The sequence below is a fragment of the Salvelinus sp. IW2-2015 genome, linkage group LG12, assembly GCF_002910315.2.
Source record: "Salvelinus sp. IW2-2015 linkage group LG12, ASM291031v2, whole genome shotgun sequence".
In the NCBI taxonomy this organism is placed as follows: Eukaryota; Metazoa; Chordata; class Actinopteri; order Salmoniformes; family Salmonidae; genus Salvelinus; species Salvelinus sp. IW2-2015.
In genome coordinates this window covers 8,349,887-8,370,790 of record NC_036852.1, presented here as the reverse complement: position 1 = coordinate 8,370,790, position 20,904 = coordinate 8,349,887, and the positions used below count along the sequence as shown (strand labels likewise).

General features: G+C 42.8%; 1 protein-coding gene across 3 annotated transcripts in view; it reads right to left on the bottom strand.

Moving 5' to 3' along the window:
- Positions 1-11,435: 11,435 nt before the first annotated feature.
- kynu (kynureninase) overlaps positions 11,436-20,904 on the bottom strand; it is an 18,334-nt gene continuing 8,865 nt past the window's right edge. Inside the window, exons 2-12 of one of the 3 annotated variants that reach the window (XM_070445967.1) lie at positions 20,759-20,841; positions 20,134-20,195; positions 19,965-20,036; positions 19,597-19,671; positions 19,233-19,379; positions 15,468-15,566; positions 15,116-15,189; positions 14,976-15,028; positions 14,641-14,726; positions 14,097-14,327; positions 11,436-11,744 (exon numbers count right to left, since the gene is read on the bottom strand). In XM_070445967.1, coding sequence (XP_070302068.1) covers positions 11,616-11,744; positions 14,097-14,327; positions 14,641-14,726; positions 14,976-15,028; positions 15,116-15,189; positions 15,468-15,566; positions 19,233-19,379; positions 19,597-19,671; positions 19,965-20,036; positions 20,134-20,195; positions 20,759-20,841 — 1,111 coding nt within the window. In that variant the 3' untranslated portion in view covers positions 11,436-11,615. The remainder of the gene's footprint in view (positions 11,745-14,096; positions 14,328-14,640; positions 14,727-14,975; positions 15,029-15,115; positions 15,190-15,467; positions 15,567-19,232; positions 19,380-19,596; positions 19,672-19,964; positions 20,037-20,133; positions 20,196-20,758; positions 20,842-20,904) is intronic. The other 2 variants (XM_023997781.2, XM_023997780.2) reach the window with 2 other exon arrangements.

The following is a 20,904-nucleotide window of genomic DNA, read 5'->3' as shown; positions in this document are numbered from 1 at the left end:
ATAAAACATTAAACATACTATGTGCCGACCGGCGACAATTAAAACATTTCATTTGTTGTCAATTATTCAAGACTTTGAAGGTTCTGAAGAGGTTGTTAATATGGAAATCAGCTCAGATGCTAACAAGGTTAAATGATGTGATTTGGGATTGAAATCATTTGAACATGAAAAAAGAAACGCCAGCCAGCTTTCTTTTCTTAAGCACTCCCTTCTATTTAGCCTTATATTTCTTATTTCTCCTTTTCTCTTATTTATGAAGCTGTTTCTTTTTTTTCTTCTTCCAACAAGCTACTTTTCTGGCTGAAAACAAGCCTTTTATCCACTTCTTGAAAAGTGTAAAGCCCTTTGATGGATCTCTTTGATAACTTGAAGCTGCAACTTATTGTCCATTTCTCACAGAGCTAGTATGGCTGCCGCCGGACTGAAAAGGGACCTAAATGAGTGGGATTAAAGTGCAATGCTTCAAACTGAACCTGGAACATGTAAGGCCAGGTAAATTGGCATGATTTGAGATATACTGTATAGGAAAATCCTTATTTGATTTCCAAACCACTATGATGCTCAGAACAAGGTCACCAGCTTGAGACAGAATACCTAAGCTAGAGTTGAATACCGGTAACCATTACTGCATGTCATTTAGGAATACGACTAAGGAATCAGTCCTTAGTGAAGCTAGCTACAATAGTGTGACGAGACCTTTCTGGAGAAATGGTCACTAAAGTTCCCTATCTGGGGTTGGCGGTCATGGTTTAGTTCCTGTACAATTAATTCATAGGCTGAAAAGTCTCATACCTCGCCTCTCTGGCTACCTTTTCAATCTGTCAAATCAGAGACACGCGGAGTGTAGAAAGAAGCCCGAGGGGCTGCTATTTAAGGGTAATTAAGGTTGACGCATACAGCTCTCAATCCCTATTACTGTACCTGCAGTCTGCTGGCAGGACCACCGCTATGCTAGTTTAACATGTCCTTGTAGAAAGAGGGAGAGAGGGAGAGAGAGAGAGAGGGAGAGGGGGAGCGAGAGACAATGTGACAAAAGTGACAAAATTGAAGTATTTCAAATCCACCACGTCTGTGCACACTGAAGCAGCGGTTGTCCAAATAAGTTGCTTAGTATAGGAACACAAACAGTCGGGGACGAAGTCTGCCATTTCAGTACCTTCATGCCAAGTGTCAGTGTGAATTAGTCAAGCTTTACATCTGTCACTTGATGTGAACGTCAAGCTCATATCACAGACAGTGTATGTAATGAGCCCTGCAACAATACCCCAGGCCTAATATAAAGAGACGGATGGGTCATAACCTGGAAGATGTTAGGTGCAAAAGGAAGGAGGTGTTTCGGAATCTTCTGACACAAAAAATCTGAGCTAAACAGTCAAGGCTGATTTGATCAAAAATGTACAGTATTAGTATATCATATTTATTCCATATGGTTAATAACCATTGTCTTATACGTCTTCGTATTTGGTCAAAAATATTTCACCCACTTCGGCAAGTGATAAAATATACCGTGATTTCAACAAGGCAATCATTCCTCTTCTTTCAGCATTTCTAATGCTGCAGCACTGCATTGATATCTTCCAATACTTCTGTTTCCTAAAAGAAGAAAGTATATCCAGAATGAATCATGCAGTATGCTGCTACTTGAGCAGGTTGTCAGATGTGTTTCAGAGTTTGGCACGGTAGACGATCGCTCTGCTAAAGCTGCCGGTATCTGAGTCTCCCTGGTGTCAGAGGCCAGATGTTTAACAAGACTCTTTGCTGATGGTGATTCAGCTGACACACACACACACACACACCTCCCCTCAATACGGGAATCTGGCAGAGAACGCGAATCAATGCGTCCTCCTGGATTTTCAGGGTATGTAGAGGAACATCCACAAATCATCATCCCTGCCAGCAACCAAACCCAGCACCACCAAGGCTGCTGTCGGTGATTAGATTACAAAGAGTTCTGAAAATGAATGCAAAGGAAATCAGGGTTAGAAGGTACTGAACACAGTCAGGTTGGTCGGTCAATATTCTCTGTAACTAATCAGCTAGGTAACGCTTCTCACTGGAGCGGTGCACGAACGAGCAACTAGACTAGAAGGAATCAGGGAATCAGATATATTTCCAATGGTATAAGGATGTACAGTATACTGGTAGTACAGTGTTGTTAGTAGTATTGTAGCATTGTTGTGCATACCTTTTCATGTTGCCTGTTTTAATATGTTACTGCATGAACCAATATTATCAACAATCCCTGTTACTTAGTAGAGTATCTCTACATTTAATACATATTTTACATGCATACAATCTTGGGGTTAAGTTACCAAAGACAAAGGAAATACCCCCCTAACCCCTTATTAAATTATTTATTTCTATATTATCATCAAACCCCCAAAAATGACAAATGCTAATTCTGGTCCATTCCCCAGCTGGTCATGGGAGTGCTCATTAGTTTTAGAGAAGGTTAATCCATTTAGCTTCTGCATATTGATATGCCAATTATGTCTAATTGTGGGATAGACATCCATCAAGGTAATAGTGCATAAACACAGGAGCTACATTAGGAGCAACCCAACATGTAATGAAGTGAGCGCTAATTGCTAGGAAGTGGACTGCAGGCTACTGAGGTGTGTAATGCAGGAAGGAGAAGGATGGAGTTTCTAAATCATGAAATCCTGCCATTTGCACACCCCATGCTGGGGCGGGCTGGGATGCATATCTGCAAGGCAAGAATCACCAAAATATGGGTGGGGGGAGGCAGGCCTCACCAAAATATGGGGTGGGGGTGCATGGGAGGGGGGAGGCAGGCCTCACCAAAATATGGGTTGGGGGTGCATGGGAGGGCAGACACAAGCCTCAACAAAATATGGGGGGAGTACATGGGAGGGGGGCGGCAGGCCTCACCAAAACACAGGGGGGAGGGGCATGGGAGGGCAGAGGCAAGCCTAACCAAAATATGGGGGGAGTGCTATTTCTATTTTATCTCTCTGGCGGACAAACACGCTCCCGTTAAACGCCTTAGAGTAAAAAATATAACAAATCCTTGGTTCTCTACAGAACATTCAGATCTTGTTATGATGATAAATCAGGCTTGGGCCAAGGCTAGAAAAACTGACTGTATCTTATTGGCAGTTTTTCAGGAAACTGAGAAATAGATGCACTTCCTCGATCAAGAAAGCTAAACCTAGATACTTTCTAAGTTCTATCTCAGACTCTGCTGGTGATCTGTCTTAAGCGTGGAAATTACTCTCCTTCCTTGTCTAAGAAAGTTGTGTCAGACTGGCATCACTACTGAGATTTTTTAAATAAATGATGTTTTTAATCAGCATTTTATCTCGGCAAGGTCTGGAAGGGGGGTCTTGATATATTCCCCCTTCACAAAGGTGGTGACCAGTGTGACCTAAATAATTCTCCCCATTTTCAAACTTTCTACACTAGCAACAGTGGAGGCTCCTCAGAGGAAGAAGGGGAGGACCATCCTCCTCAGTAAATTTCATAAAAATAAAAATAGTGTAACATAAAAAAAAGTTGGTAATTTTAGATAAACTATACTAAATATATTCACAAATTCACAAATGAAGGTCTAAAGTAGCCTTAACAGCACTGTGTAGGGTAGCACCATGGTGTAGCCAGAGGACAGCTGGCTTCTGTCCTCCTCTGGGTACATTGACTTCAATACAAAACCTAGGAGGCTCGTGGTTCTCAACCCCTTCCATAGACTTACACAGTAATTATGACAACTTCCGGAGGACGTCCTCCAACCTATCAGAGCTCTTACAGAATGAAATCAACTGACATGTTGTCCACCCAATCAAAGGATCAGAGAATGAATCTTGTACTGAAAGCATAGGCTACAGCTAGCTAGCACTGCAGTGCATAAAATGTGGTAGTATTATGCTCAAAGAGAAAGACAATAGTTGAACAGTTTTTAACAAATTAATTTCTTCAAAAATTAAGGAGAAGCGAGTGAGAGAGTGTTTTCATTTTTGTATTTCTTTTCACTTTTATTGTCACTTACTTAGCTAGCAAATGCAGCTAGCTAGCTACTTTAGCCTACTCAAACACCTGGCTCTAACAGAGAGGGATGCTATGTTACCTGTTTGGCTATGGATATCCAACACTGGAACTGTTCCAAGTCAAGGTAAGATTTTGGTTTTATTAATTTATTGCCACCGGGGCCCGCCGGTGTACTGCAAGATTTACTAACGCGTTAGTTCTAGTAGCTATGTTGTTAACTTGACGTTAGCTAATATGGTGACAACGATGTAGTCTTTGTGTAGTGGTTACCGGTTATGATATGAAGGTTTGGCTTGGAAAGGTTTTTTCACCTGGTCACAGACACCTGATGTGTTGTGCACTGAAGTCCACAAGCAAAGGGAAAAGCTGAGAGGAGGAAAGTGCATAGATGCGAGAAGGATTTACACAATGATCTGTATGCTATGAAAGTGAACTGTGTTTGTGTGTGATCAGAGGTGTATTCATTCTGCTGATTCTGTTGAAAAACGTTTCTTAAATGGAAGCAAACAGAACGAAACGGGGATAAACATTACCTGAATTTGTTTAATAGAAACTCTAGTTTGCAACTGTTGGAATAATGATATTGTGCAAGGTGGTGCAAGGTGGTATTAAGGTGGTACTATATTGTGCAAGGTGGTATTAAATGTGTCAATGGCTGTCACCTTGATTACTCAAATTACTCTCGACCTGTTGTTTACTTTCATTCATAGGGCAGGTTGTAGCAACCTCGTGATAGTTATATGGACAAATTGAGTATCATGTAGTAAGTAGCCTAAACCTATCCATGTTACATTGAGCTTGGTGAATAAGTGACAGTCATCCAATATGCTGTAATAGAAACAAGACCATGCTCAAAAAATAAAAGATAAATGCCACCAACCACCACAGATCAGAAAGAATTCTAGAATCCTTGGTAAATACTCAACTTAGATACTTTTTAACTACAAAATGTATTCTAAATGTACACCAGTCAGGTTCCAGACCAGATAAAAAGAAACATTGTGTGGTCCTTTTCATTGACATGTCTAAAGCCTTCGACACTGTGGTTCATTCATTACTTATTCAGAGGCTTCATCAATTGGCCTGGACCAGACTGCGTGTAGCTGGTTTGAAAATTATTTAAAGGACAGAACACAGTGTTTTTTTACTAACGGTGTAAAAATCGGTGTTTCTTGACATAACAAAGGGTGTCCCACATGGATCGATTCTTGGTCTGGTTCTTTTCACTATTTAAATGACCAAATATTGGTTTAACTGTAAAAATATATATACTTTCACCTGTATGCAGATGACACTGTGGTGTATGCTATTGCCCCCTCAGCTGACCAGGCTCTTTCAGAACTTGAATCTGTCTTTATTGCCCTGCAGAAAGCCTTTGTTGAACTGAAATTGGTACTTAATGCAAGTAACACCAAGTATATGTTATTTTCCAAATCACGTAAAAACGCATCTGATGATTTATTCATACTTACTTTGGATGGTGCCATCATTGATCATGTCCCTGCCTATAATATTTGAGCATCTGGATTGACGAAAAGCTATCTTTCAAAAAGCATGTTGATGAGTTAGTTAAGAAATTAAGAATTCAAATAGGCTTCTTCTAGGAAACTCCTTCCTCCTTAATCGTCCACTCTCCCTCCCTAGACGACATCCACTTTTCATTCACTCAGCCTATTGAGCCACTGGACCCACTCAAATAGAACGACCTTGATCTCTTTCTTCCCTCGCTCTCCAGATTAAATGCTACAACTAGTGAAGTCCGGCCACCCACCAACCTGCCCGCTCAACCCAATCCCCTCCTCCCTGGAGGGGAAACCATCTTTGGAGACCTTTTCCCATTCCTCACTTCACTCATTAACTCATCCCTGACCACTGGCTGCGTCCCCTTTGACTTCAAAATGTCCCGAGTCACTCCCCTCCTCAAGAAACCAACATAGTCAATGAACTAATCACTGATCATAATCTTGATGTGATTGGCCTGACTGAAACATGGCTCAAGCCTGATGAATTTACTGTGTTAAATGAGGCATCTCATTTATTTACATGCATCCCGCAAAGGCGGAGGTGTTGCTAACATTTATGACAGCAAATTTAAATTGACCAAAATGAAGGAAAAAGGAAACCGCACACTGCTCTTGATAGTATCACCGATATTTAATAAGCTTACGTATCGGCCTCATGGCCTTCGTCAGAGCTTTTGTGATTTTTAAAAATTTGTACCCTTATGTAGACCTGGCCCCACCCACATTCGTTCTACACATCGAAGGGGGTTGGAGGCAAAGGAAAAACAAAAACAAAAGTGCTACCAAATATAACAATATGCATTTCATAAATATTACAAAAGTGTATAAATAAGGCGTATTGAACATGTCTGTAAAACCTCAATGAGGACATAGCAAGTTTTCATTAGTCATTGGGTACATCGTACGAAAAACGTCAGAATAATCTACAATAGACACATATTTCATGTTCAAATTCACAACATAACAAACAGGCATTTCATCATTAAGTCCTTTAGGAAATAATGTCTGGAGGGTGAAAATCCCAAAACATTCTCTTTTACTCAGAGTATTATTAATATCTCCTCCCCTGTCTGATATCTGAACTTTCTCTATGCCACAAAATCTAAAGGTGGAAATGTCATGCTTCAGGTCATTGAAATCTACAGCAACTGGATAATCCCTGTCAAAACTGGATCTAGTTTTGTCCCGTGGAATAAATATTGTGGATCTAAATGTTTTTCCTTAAAATGCTGTACTATCAGACTACCATCTTATTACGTTTGCAATCGCATCAAATAATCTGCTCAGACCCCAACAAAGGATCATCAAGAGCCGTGCTATAAATTCTCGGACAACCCAAAGATTTCTAGATGCCCTTCCAGACTCCCTCCACCTACCCAAGGACGTCGGAGTACAAAAATCGGTTAACCACCTAAGGATCTAAACTTACGTGATACCCTAGATGCAGTCGCACCCCTAAAAACAAACAACATTTTTCACAAGAAGTTTACTCGCTGGTATACAGAAAATACCCGAGCCCCGAAGCAAGCTTCCAGAAAATTGGAACGAAAATGGCGCTCCACCAAACTGGAAGTCTTCCGTCTAGCTTGGAAAAACCGTATTGTACAATATCGAATAGCCCTCACTACTGCTCAATCATCCTATTTCTCCAACCTAATTGAGGAGAACAGCAATCCAACTTTTATTTTTGATACTGTCACAAAGCTAACTAAAAAGCAGCATTCAACAAGAGAGGTTTCACTTCAGCAGTGATAAATTCAGGAACTTCTTTGATGAAAACATCATGATCGTTAGAAAGCAAACTACAGACTCCTCTTTGAATCTGCATATTTCTCCAAAGCTCAGTTATCCGGAGTCTGCACAGAACTGCCAAGACCTAGGATCAATGGAGACACTCAAGTTTTTTAATCCTGTATCTCGACACATTCATGAAAATAGTCATGGCCTCTAAACCGTCAAGCTGCATACTGGACCCTATTCCAACTAAACTACTGAAAGAGATACTTCCTGTGCTTGGCTTTCCTATGTTGAACATAATAAATGGCTCCCTATCCACTGGATGTGTACCAAACTCACTAGCAGTAAATTCTCTCTTTAAAAAGCCCAACCTTGACCTGGACATTTTTTTAACTATCGGCCTCTATTGAATCTTCCATACCTCCCCCAAAAAATTGTAAACGCTGTTGCGCAGCAACTCACTGCCTTCCTGAAGACAAATAATGTATATGAAATGCTTCAGTCTGGTTTTCGACCCCATCATAGCACTGAGACTGCACTCATGAAGGTGGTAAATTACATTTTAACGGTTCGTCGGATCACGGCTCTGCATCTGTCCTCGTGTTACTAGACCTTAGTGCTGCTTTTGACACCATTGATCACCACATTCTTTTGGAGAGATTAGAAACCCTAATTGGTCTACACCAGGGGTAGGCAATTCCAGTACTCGAGTGCCTGATTGGTGTCACAGTTTTGCCCCAGCCCCAGCTAACACACCTGACTCCAATAATCAACAATTCATGATCTTCAGTTTAGAATGCAATTTGATTAATCAGCTGTGTTTGCTAGGGGAGAAAAAGTGTGACACCAATCAAGAGGACTGGAGTTGCCCACCCCTGGTCTACACGGACAAGTTCTTGCCTGGTTAAGATCTTATCTGTCAGAAAGATATCAGTTCATCTCTGTGGATGGTTTGTCCTCTGACAAATCAATTGTACTTTTTGGCGTTCCTCAAGGTTCCATTTTAGGACCACTATTGTTTTCACTATATGTATATATGTACACTACCTCTTGGTGATGTCATTTGGAAACACAATGTCAACTTTCACTGCTATGCGGATGAAACACAGCTGTACAGTTCGATGAAACATGGTGAAGGCCCAAAATTGCCTACCCTGGAAAAGCATGTGTTTCAGACATAAGGAAGTGGATGGAGGCAATCATTTTACTTTTAAATTCGGGCAAAACAGAGATACTAGTTCGAGGTCCCAAGAAACAAAGATATCTGCTGTTGGATCTGACAATCTTGATGGTTGTACAGTCGTCTCAAATAAAACTGTGAATGACCTCGGCGTTACTTTATACCCTGATCTCTCTTTTGACGGACATATCAAGTATATTTCAAGGACAGCTTTTTTCCCATCTTCGTAACATTGCAAAAATCTGAAACTTTTTGTCCAAAAAGCTAATCCATGTTTTTGTCACTTCTAGATTAGACTACTACAATGCTCTAATCTCTGGCTACCCGGATAAAGCAGTAAATAAACTAGTGCTAACCATGGCTGCTAGAATCCTGACTAGAACAAATCATATTACTCCACTGCTAGCCTCTCTACATCGGCTTCCTGTTAAGGCTAGTGCTGATTTCAAGGTTTTACTGCGAACCTACAAAGCATTACATGGGCTTGCTCCTACCTATCTCTCTGTTTTGGTCCTGCTGTACATACCTACACCTACACTACAGTCACAAGAAGCTAAGCGAACAGCTGGAGGCAGGGCTTTCTCCTATAGAGCTCAATTTTTATGGAATGGTCTGCCTATCCATGTGAGGGACTCAGTCTTGACCTTTAAGTCATTACTGAAGACTCATCTCTTCAGTAGGTCCTATGATTGAGTGAATTCTGGCCCAGGGGTGCGAAGGTGAATGACAAGGCACTGTAGTGACGAATCGCCCTTGCTGTCTGCCTGGTCGGCTCCCCTCTCTCCACTGGGATTATCTGCCTCTGACGCTATTACAGGGACTGAGTCACTGGCTTACTAGTGCTCTCCAATGCCGTCCCCAGGAGGGGTGCGTCACTTGAGTGGGTTGAGTCAGACTTGATCTTCCTGTCCGGTTTTGCGGCCCCTCGGGCTCTTGTGGTGGAGGACATCTTCGTGGGCTATACTTGGCCTTCTCTCAGGGTAGTAAATTGTCTGTTTATCCCTCTAGTGGTGTGGGGGCTGTGCTTTGGCAAAGTGGTTGTGGTTATAAACTGCCTGGTTGGCCCTGTGTCCCCCGACCCACCTGTCTCAGTCTCCAGTATCTATGCTGCAATAGTCCATGTGCCGTGGGACGGATCATGTCTCAGGTCTACCTGGCCTGATGACTCCTGGCTGTCCCCAGTCCACCTGGTAGTGTTGCTGCTCCAGTTCGACTCTCTCGGTCTACCGCACCTGCTGTCTCGACCTCTGAATGCTTGTCTATGAAAAGCCAACTAACATTTACTCCTGAGATACTGACCTGTTGCATCCCCTACAACCACTGATTATTATTTGACCCTGCTGGTCATCCATCTTTGAACATCTTGAAGAAAAATCTGGCCTTAAATGGCCATGTACTCTTATAATCTCCACCCGGCACAGCCAGAAGAGGACTGGCCACCCCTCAGAGCCTGGTTTCTCTCTGGGTTTCTTCCTAGGTTCCTACCTTTCAAGGGAGTTTTTCCTAGCCACTGTGTTTCCACATCTGCATTGCTTGCTGTTTGGGGTTTTAGGCTGAGTTTCTGTATAGCACTGTGTGACATTTGCTGATCGAAAAAGGGCTTTATAAATACATTTGATTGATTGACTTGACCCCTCTGACTGGTATCACTTCTTTCTTTTCCAACTCTCTCGCTATCTCCCTCAGAATGATCTTCTTGACCCTATCCAGTCAGGCTTCAAGACGGGTCACTCAACCAATATTGTTCTTCTCTGGGTCACGGAGGCTCTCCGCACTGACTTTCTCTCCTCTGTTCTCATTCTCCTAGATCTATCCACTGCCTTCGACATCATGAACCATCAGATCTTCCTCTTCACCCTCTCAGGGCTGGGCGTCTCAGGCTATGCACTCTTGGAGGCCGTTCCTATCAGGTGACGTGGAATCTGTGTCTGCACCACATACTCTCACTACTACTGTCCCCCAGGGCTCGGTTCTAGGCACTCTCCTCTTCTCTCTATACACCAAGTCACTCGGCTCCGTCATATCCTCACATGGTCTCTCCTGTCATTGCTATGTGGATGACCCTCAACTACCTTTCTTCTCCCCCCACTTCTGACAGCCAGGTTAAGTCAAGCATCTCTGCGTTGCCTGGCAGATATCTCAGCTTAGATGTCGGCCCACCACCTCAAGCTCAACAAGAGCTGCTCTTCCTCCCGGGGAAGGCCTGCCCGCTCCATGACCTCTCCATCATGGTTGACAACTCCAGTGTTCCCCTCCCAGAGTTCAAAGAACTTTGGCGTGACCCTAGACGACACCCTGTCGTTCTCTGCAAACATCAAAGCAGTGGCTCACTCCTGCAGGTTCATGCTCTACAACATCCGTAGAGTACGACCCTACACGCAGGTCCAAATCCAGGCTCGCTGTTGGCTGGGCTCCCTGCTTGTGCCATCAAACCCCTGCAACTTACCCAGAACGCTGCAGCCCGCATGATTGTCAAACTTCCCAAGGTCTCCCATGTCATCCCACTCCTCCGCACACTCCACTAGCTTCCAGTCAAAGCTCACATCCACTACAAGACCATGGTATTGCCTACAGAGCAGCAAGAGGAACTGCCCCTCCCTACTTTCAGGCTCTGCTCATTCCCTACACCCCAACACGAGGACTCTGTTATGCCACCTCTGGTCTATTGGCCCTCCCACGCCCACGGAAGGTCAGCTCCGGCTCATCCCAGTCCAAGCTTTTCTCTGTCCTGTCATTTTAAATTTGCATGTGAGTTGTAGTTTAATGTGTTTATTGTATTTTGATGTGTATGGTTGAGCCTGAAGGTAGGGAGGGGCAGTTCCTCTTGCTGCTCCGTAGGCAATTACCATGTTCTTGTAGTGGATGCGAGCTATACAGAGCTCATCTGGAAAAGAGACCTTGGTCTCAGCATTGACTCCGATTCCAAATAAATGTATTATTATTTGACATTGTATAGTAACAAACTTGTCTCACAAAATGTTGAGTAGGGATACAATTCCAACCAATTTAGTTTTACTGAGTAGCCTAGCCAAAACATATTGCAATTCTTTGGGACAGTAGTTCAGAAGACCTGTCAATGACTCCAGCACATTGTCAATAAAAACAGTATGTTTTTATACTGCATTGTCAAAAACACTCTGAAAGGTGAGGTAACAATAAGACTGTTTCTATCATTGTTGTAGTTCTTTGCCGGCAGCCAGAGCTGATCCTAGAACAGTGATGAAGCGGTGTACGTCACTGAAGGAGTTGTACAGCGGTACCGGAGCGATGCGTAGGACGTTGGGTTCCCTCATGTCACACTGAGACGGCATGGAGAGAATAGATCAAAACAGTCCATTACAAAATATAGATTTTAATCTATGTACGTATACTCATGCGTAAAACACATTTATAATGTCCAAAAAATATAAACGCAACATGCAACAATTTCAAAGATTTTACTGAGTTACAGTTCATAGAAGGAAATCAATTAATTTATACCCTTAATCTATGGATTTCACATGACTGGGCAGGGGCACAGCCATGGGTGGGCCTGGGAGGGCCAGTCAGAATTAGTTTTTCCCCCACAAAAGTGCTTTATTACAGACATAAAGGAGGTATGGAGGACCTGGGCTGCGGTTGTTTAATCAGCTTCTTGATATGCCTCACCTGTCAGGTGGATTGATTATCTTGGCAAAGGAGAAATGCTCACTAACAAGGATGTACATACATTTGTGCACAACATTTGAGAGAAATAAGCTTTCTTAAAATGATCTGGAAAATGATCTGGGATGTTTTATTTCAGCTCATGAAACCAAGACTTCACATGTTGCGTTTATATTTTGTTCAGCATACATGTTAAGGGCTTGTGTTTCGTACCCAAATTAAATGTAAGCCCACGTCTGGACTAAAAAGCATGGTCAATTAATTATTACTTTTTTGAAGTGAATTTGTATTTATTTTAGACAGCGCTTTTTAGTCCAGGCTAGGCTTAATATGGGTCTGGGAAACTCGCCAATACTGTACTACTATTGTATATATGAAGCCACTCACAGCGACGCCCCTCTTCTCCAGCTCCTGGAAAACGGCTGCGATGGGGACCGAGAAAGAGAGGGAGAGTTGGCAGCCTCGTTCCTCAGGGTGGGAGGGAGTGATGATATGGACGTAGGGCTTGTGAGGCTGGGCCTCATCCTCGTTGTAGTAGTGCTGGATCAGACACTCCAAGTAACCCGTCAGAAGTCTGGACTTCTTCCTCAGAGCTGTCATACTGGTCATAGCAAAGACCTGGACGTATTGGCAAAAATTGACAACTGAACAGTTATTGCCAGGGCAGGAGTCAATCCCATTTAAATTCAGAAAGTAACCAAAATTCCAATTCCAAATTCTCCTACTTGAAAAGCATTGAAGACCATTTGAATTACAGTGTACTTCCTGGATTGACTAGAATAGAAATGCAATTGACCCCAACCCTGGTTATAACAACAGTTACAACCTTTTACAGGTCACTTGTAAATTCCATGATATGAGAGATGAATACAAACTTGTTCGAATATTTGCTGTATGAAATCGATATGAAAAACCCAAATTGGTTCCAGTCACCTCTAAACTAGCTTGCAGTGGACACACCAGCAGGATGGGTTGGTTTGATAGCCGAAAGCCACTTATACCAGGTAGTAGATCCATTTCTATGGTAATAAAAAATGTAGGATGTTCGTGATGAATTCATGTGGCTTGACTGAAAGGGTGAAATGAACACGGTATAACCCATTTTCTGTAATACCCTAATATGACCAGGAGATGTCAGTGTAAAGCAAGCTACATGGATATCTCTGCTTAGAGACCGACAATGGCAACTTGAAGCGACATTCTGTAATGTGTCCCAGTATAAGGAATAAAATGAGAACACGATCAAAAATATGTTGATACCATTATCCATGCGGAACCTTGTTTTCAAGTTATGTCCCCACCATCCCATGAGCCTGAGAGAGAAAGTAACAAGTAGTTATATGTTTTAACATAGTCAACGAACACAAATCTGAGCTGTACTGCACTGTCGTACTCACGCGGGCTTGACTGTACGCGCATTCTTCTCATGGATAAAAGCTCCAGCCAGTCCACCAGCTCCAGAATTCACATACTACACATGAATACAAAATAACTCTGTCAACGCATTGCATAGTCTATCTGCCTATTTTCTACAGTATTCAAGACCGAGGATAATCTACAATATTTCAAATGGGCATCGATAACAACTGCAAGAAAATCCTTGTTGGCAATATTAAGCTGGAACAAGTCAATTTCTACCCCACATATTGTGGTCTTCCTGTGTCAGCGGGTGTTGGACAGGACACAGAGTGAAGCCACTGCCAGCAGTTAATTTGCCCTTGATTTCGCCACACAAACCCCAATGCTGACCTTGTAGGAGCACCAGCAGGCAAAGTCCACTCCCCAGTCGTGCAGCTTCAGCTCTGCATTGCNTTTGTTCAGGGACACATTATTCAATTTCTGTTCGTCACATGTCTGTGGAACTTGTTCAGTTTATGTCTCAGTTGTTGAATCTTGTTATGTTCATACAAATATTTAAACATGTTAAGTTTGSTGAAAATAAACGCAGTTGACAGTGAGAGGACGTTTCTTTTTTTGCTGAGTTTATTATATATGAAGCCACTCACAGCGACGCCCCTCTTCTCCAGCTCCTGGAATATGGCTGCGATGGGGACAGAAAAAGAGAGGGAGAGTTGGCAGCCTCGTTCCTCAGGGTGGGAGGGAGTGATGATATGGACGTAGGGCTTGTGAGGCTGGGACTCGTCCTTGTTGTAGTAGTGCTGGATCAGACACTCCAAATAACCCGTCAGAAGTCTGGACTTCTTCCTCAGAGCTGCCATACTGGTCATAGCAAAGACCTGGACGTATTGACAAAGATTGACAACTAATCAGTTATTGCCAMGGCTGGGCTCAATTCCATTTCAATTCCAGTCATTTCAGAAAGTAAACCAAATTCCAATTCCAAATTCTCCTAATTGAAAAACACTGAAGAGAATTTGACATTCACTGTACTTCCTYGATTGACTGAAATTGACKCCAACCCTGCTTATTATAACAGTTACAACCTTTTACAGGTCACTTTTAAACTCCATGATTAGCGAGATGAGTACAAACAAGTTCTAATATCTGCTGTATGAAATAGATATGAAAAAACAAAATGGTTCCAATCACCTCTAAACTGGCTTGCAGTGGACACACCAGCAGGATGGGTTGGTTTGATAGCCGAAAGCCACTTATACCAGGTAGTAGATCCATTTCTATGGTAAGAAAAAATGTWGGATGTTCGTGATGAACTCATTTGGGTTCTGGCTTGACTGAAATGGTGAAATGAACACAGTATAWCCTATTTTCTGTAATACCCTAAAATGACCACAAGATGTCAGTGTAAATCAAGCTTCATGGATATCRCTGCTTAGAGACCGKCAATGCCAACTTGAAGCAACATTCTGCAATGTGTCCCCAGTATKGGGACTAAAATGAGAACATGATCACAAATATGTTGATACCATTATCCATGCGGAACCTTGTTTTCAAGTTATGWCCCCACCATCCCGTGAGCCTGAGAGAAAAAGTAACAAGTAGTTAAAACATATGTCAACACGCAATATGAACACAAATCTGAGCTGTACTGCACTGTCATACTCACGCAGGCTTGACTGTATGTGCATTCTTCTCATGGATAAAAGCTCCAGCCAGTCCACCAGCTCCAGAATTCACATACTACACATGAATACAAAATAACTCTTACCAACACATTGCATAGTTTATCTGCCTATTTTGTACAATATTGAAGACCAATGATAATCTACAATATTTGAAATGGGCATCGATGACAACTGCAAGAGAATCATTGTTGGAAATACTAAGCTCGGACAAGTACGTTTCTACCCCACATATTGTTGTCTTCCTGTGTCAGCAGGTGTTGGACAGGAAACAGCGTGAAGCCACTGCCAGCAGTTCATTTGCCTTGATTTCGCCACACAAACCCCAATGCTGACCTTGTAGGAGCACCAGCAGGCAAAGTCCACTCCCCAGTCGTGCAGCTTCAGCTCTGCATTGCCCACTGCGTGTGCACAGTCGAAACCAACGTAGCAGCCCTGTGGGAAGAGCAAAAACGCACCGTCATGCCAGATGCTAAGGGCAGCAGGCCGAAGCTGTGCAGTCAGGACGCATCAGAGGCAGTTCATCAGCGTGCGCGTGTGTGTGTCTGTGTCTGTTTGTTTTGCCTGTGTGTGTGTGTGTTCGTTTGCGTGCGTGCGTGTCTTTTTAAGACAAGCTTAATAAATTATTCATGTATTCCTAGTGGGGGTATTTTTGTGTGGATCATTAGGACTCTAAGTCTGGTTGTTTTGATTGCCCTGCTAAATGTGACAGAGAGGGAAGGCTTCCCCCTGTGTGTGTGTGTGTGTGTGTGTGTGTGTGTGTGTGTGTGTGTGTGTGTGGTTTGACATCTCCTGAGAGTCATCATTTAGATTTCCTTGTCAACGCACTGCTGTTTATTTGACAAATGTCATTCTCAGCATGGAGTGAATTCAAATGGGTGTCATACACTTGCATGAGGTGAATGCAGACAAATCCTGCGAGCCAATCACGTCAAATTGTTACACATCCCTGACAACAGAGGACGCTGTTGGAGCAGCTGTTGTCAGACAAAATGCTTTTTTGGTTTTAAATAACATGCTTCATTACCTCAAAAGCCAATGTTAATAACAACATTATACAATAGAAGCATGATGAAATAACTTGACTATACACAATGGATAGAATGGCCATTATCCACTATAAATAGAGGTTGAATTAGGAATTCAGAGCCCCTCTAAACCTAATCCTAGGTTCATGTTCACATCCTGGTTCAACTCTAACCCTCATCCACAATTCAAAGCCTAGCTTCATGTCCACATCCCAGTTCAACCCTAGCCTCAACCACAACCCTAACCCCAACTTTGCATAATCCTAACCTCAACGATATGTTCAAACCTAACCCTAACCTTGGTTTCTCCTATTTTTTTCTTCAAAACCTTAAATTGCTGGAGTTCGGCTCCGTCTGTTTCTCCTTTTGACCCAATGTGCAGGAGCCCGGTTCCTGGTAGCTCCAGACCCAAGTTTTTTTTTTGTGTGCCATTTTTTATGATTCTACAGATAACAGACAGAACAGGTAGAGGGCAGAACACACATAGATCCCCCACCAAATCAAACCCACCACAACCCCCCCATGCTCTGACAGAGCCCCACCCCAAAACCAGACATGATATACAATGAGTAATATAATCAAATAGTAAAAAAATAAAGATCTAAGAAAAAAGTATTAAATAATTATACAAATTCGGGTTGGTTTATGGAGTTAACTGGGTGAAATTAGCTGGTCCATGTCTTCTGCAAAAGATAGGAAAGGTTGCCAGATATTAGAAAATGTAATTGCAGATCCCCTAACGGAGTAGCATATTTTCTCTAGCTTGAGATGTTGCATAACTTCATTTATCCAATGGTTAAAAGTAGAAGGAAACCCATTCCTTCCACTTAAATAGTAGACAACGTCTAGCTAGAAGAAAAGTAAATGCCAGAATGTGGCCCATAGAACTGTTTAGAGGGGCCTCCTGTGGTACCACTCCATAGAACTGTTTAGAGGGGCCTCCTGTGGTGCCACTCCATAGAACTGTCGAGGGGCCTCCTGTGGTGCCACTCCATAGAACTGTTTCGATGGGCCTCCTGTGGGGCCTCCTTTGGTGCCACTCAGAATAATGCAAAAAAACACAAAAGGTTCTATAGGTCTCTCCAATATCTTAGAAAACGTCTCAAAAATTGATATCCAGAAATGTCAATTTCGGGCCTGCCCAAAGCGTGTAATAAAGTAGCAGGAGCCTGCAGACATCGGTCACAAGTGGGATCTATTTCTGGTCTAATCTTGGATGATTTTGCCTTTGACCAATGCAGCCGATTAACTATTTTAAATTGAATTACAGCATGTCTTAGACAAATAGATGAAGAATGTATTCTCTGAAGCATACTCTGCCAAGTTTCGTCTGAAAGTTGTTCACCTAAATCCTCTTCCCATTGGTTCTAAAGAGAGTTCAGGAAATCGAAATTGTGCGAGTTTAATAACGTATAGATAAAGCTTATGCCCCCTTTTGATATGAGGGTCCACTTTAAAAATAGAATCTAGAAGGGAGGTAGGTGGGCGTGACTCCAGCCCAATTTAACCACTGATTATAAACAAAGACTTCACTTCCTTGTCGCAATGTAGTGACAGTATCACAGTTGACACCAGAGAGCAGTGTTACTCTAGACCGTCTAAATTGAACCTTCATAAAACACCATCCAGATCATGTTGGAGTACCCTCTAAGAAGGCATGGGATCATAAAATATATTCAGCCGCGGGTCAATTTTTTTCTTGAGCGGTGGGTCAGAGGCCGGAAAATAATTACAAATAATTAGTAGACTACAAATTGACCGCAAGAAGCCCAAATAGAGATCATATTTGACAAAAACATTAAAGCATTGGGGCAGGTAGTGTTCTCCTGGCATCTGCCGAACCCAGATTCGTCCGTCGGACTGCCAGATGGAGAAGCGTAATTCATCACTCTACAGAACGCGTTCTCACTCAGTCCAACGGCAGTGAGCTTTATACCACTCCAGTCGACGCTTGGCATTGCGCATGGTGATCTTAGGCTTGTGTGCTGCTACTTGGCCATGGAAACCCATTTCATGAAGCTCCCGACAAACAGTTATTGTGCTGACGTTGCTTCCAGAGGCAGTTTGGAACTTGGTAGTGAGTGTTGCAACCAGGGACAGACGATTTTTACGCACTTCAGCACTCGTCGGTCCCGTTCTGTGAGCTTGTGTGGCCTACCACTTTGCGCCTGAGCCGTTGTTGCTCGTAGATGTTTCCAATTCACAATAACAGCCCTTACAGTTGAATGGGGCAGCTCTAGCAGGGCAGAAATTTGACGAACTAGGCCTGCCGAATGGCGCAGCGGTCTAAGGCACTGCATCGCAGTGCTAGCGACATCACTACAGATGCAGGTTCGATACCAGGCTGTGTCGCGACCGGGAGACGGCACACAATTGGCCCAGCTTCGTCCAGGTTAGAGGAGGGTTTGGCTGACCGGGATGTCCTCTAGCGACTCCTGTGTCGGGACGGGCGCATGCACGCTGACACGGTCGCCAGGTGTATGGTATTTCCTCCGACACAATGGCGGCTGGCTTCCATGTTAAGAGAGCAGTCTGTCAAGAAGCAGTGCGGCTTGGCGGGGTTGTGTTTCAGAGGAGGCATGGCTCTCGACCTTCGCCTCTCCCGACTCAATACGGGAGTTGCAGCAATGGGAGAAGACTAACTACCAATTGGATATCACGAAATTGGTGAGAAAAAGAGGTTAAAAAAATATGACGGTGCCACGATGACAGTCATTGAGCACTTCAGTAAGGCCATTCTACTGCCAATTTGTGTCTATGGAGATTGCATGGCCGTATGCTCAATTTTATACATGTCAGCAACAGGTGTGGCTGAAATAGCCAAATCCACTCATTTGAAGGGGTGTCCACATACATTTGTATATACAGGTGGGGGTGAGTTGGGCGTTGTGGAACCCTGCTCTATGGGGATTTGTAAAGTGTTTAGAAGTAGTTAATAGACAATCAAGAATGAATTCAAAAGTTGAAATAACATTTCCCAAAAAAGACCCCCCCCTTTAAAAACACAAACATTAGGGTCTCAGTGCAGGTGAGAAAAAGACACTGAGGATTGGTTCTAAAGTAGGCCTTTCACCTTCTTCTGCCCAGCTTTAGTGATGGCGGCCATATCAAAGAGCTGTCCGGTGTAGTACTGCACTCCACTGAACAGGACCACTGCAATGGAATCTCCCTCCTTCTCTAGCGTGTCCAGAATGTCGTCTGTTCTCAGCACCTCCTCGCCCTGACAGGTAGAAAACACGGCAGTTGGTCATATAAATAAATAAATATATATATAAATGTCACTTTTAATAACTGTTAATGAACTCTTTCTCAACACTCAATTTTACTCTTTATACTCAATGTCCTTCGGTACCTTGAAAGGTGCACATAAAAAAGTTAGTATTTAAGTCCTATTGCCCCAAAAGGGATTATAGAAAAAAAATGAAGACTACTTTTACCGGTCTGGGCTTCATCAGCAGCATGCTTTGCTTAGGGTCATATCCTTTCAACTGGATCTGAGATTCCACAGCATACTGAAGAAATCGCACATGATGAACATCTCCTCCACCAACACAGAGACAACAGATACAATGTGGTGGGAATAACAACAGTGGACTACTCTATTACAACAGGATAAATGACGGAGAGTAGGCCCTGCACACTCAAGTATTATACAACTGTCAAAAGGTGTATTTTTAGGGCAAAACATGAATTGTGGTTGAAATGCAGTTGAAGAATGCAAATGACTTTGAAAAAAAAAAAGGACCTGCAGTCATTGCACCAACATCCTGTAGGTTTAAAACAAGTTCTGTGTCGTTGGACTCACGTGGTCTGAGGGGAAAGCCTTGTCCTCAAGAAGGACTTTGTGACGTTTTGCTGTAGGTTTGTAAAAAGACAGCTGCAAAGCAAATATGTAACATGTTGTTGATGTAAAGTCGCGGTATATAATGTATGTTTACGTTGGCGATTTGTATAAAACTTTGACATTATCTTACCAGCAGAATGTGCAGATTAACCGTTAACCCGTTCATCAAGGCAACCTCCTCAGCTTTACCCCCTGTTCGCATGTACGCAAACACACAGGCGTGATTTAATTCCCATTGCTCTGACATAACTTCAGGACACATTTTTACCTAATAGAATTTGGCAATCAGATAACCTACATTTTCCACACAAAAAAAGACATCCGAGGAGCATAAAGGTCTTCAGTTGTTTGGTTTGGCTGTACTTTGCTCACTGCAAATATGGCACAATGCCAGGGTGCAATTACCTTTTAAAACCAGTCACAGATCGGAGGTCTCTGTCATGAATCATCAACAGCCAGACAGAACGATAATTAGCTATCAGAATTACCTGACAATTTAACCATGAACGTTATGAGAGCTGGAGATTACAGGCTTTTAACAGTGCTGTGTGAAAAAGGGAACCATGACGACCGTGTATTGGATCCCTTTGGTCGCATATCAGTGCAAAAAGCCTGTAAAGGTACCGACATGCATCGATAAATAGCCCCATCTCAGCCCTAGCTCATGTTAACTGTTATGATCATAAAACTAACATAGAATGTCGAATGCATTGTATTTGATCATGCGTTGGACATGTGTTATTGTATGAACTTACCAACCACATTAGCAATGAGTTCCTCTATATTGTTCTCCGCCCAGGCCCAAGGTCGAGAGCCTTGCACATGGCCATGAACCCCCCTGCAAAACAGAACACAGAGAAATATTACAACAATGCTCACAACTACAAGGACAGAATACACA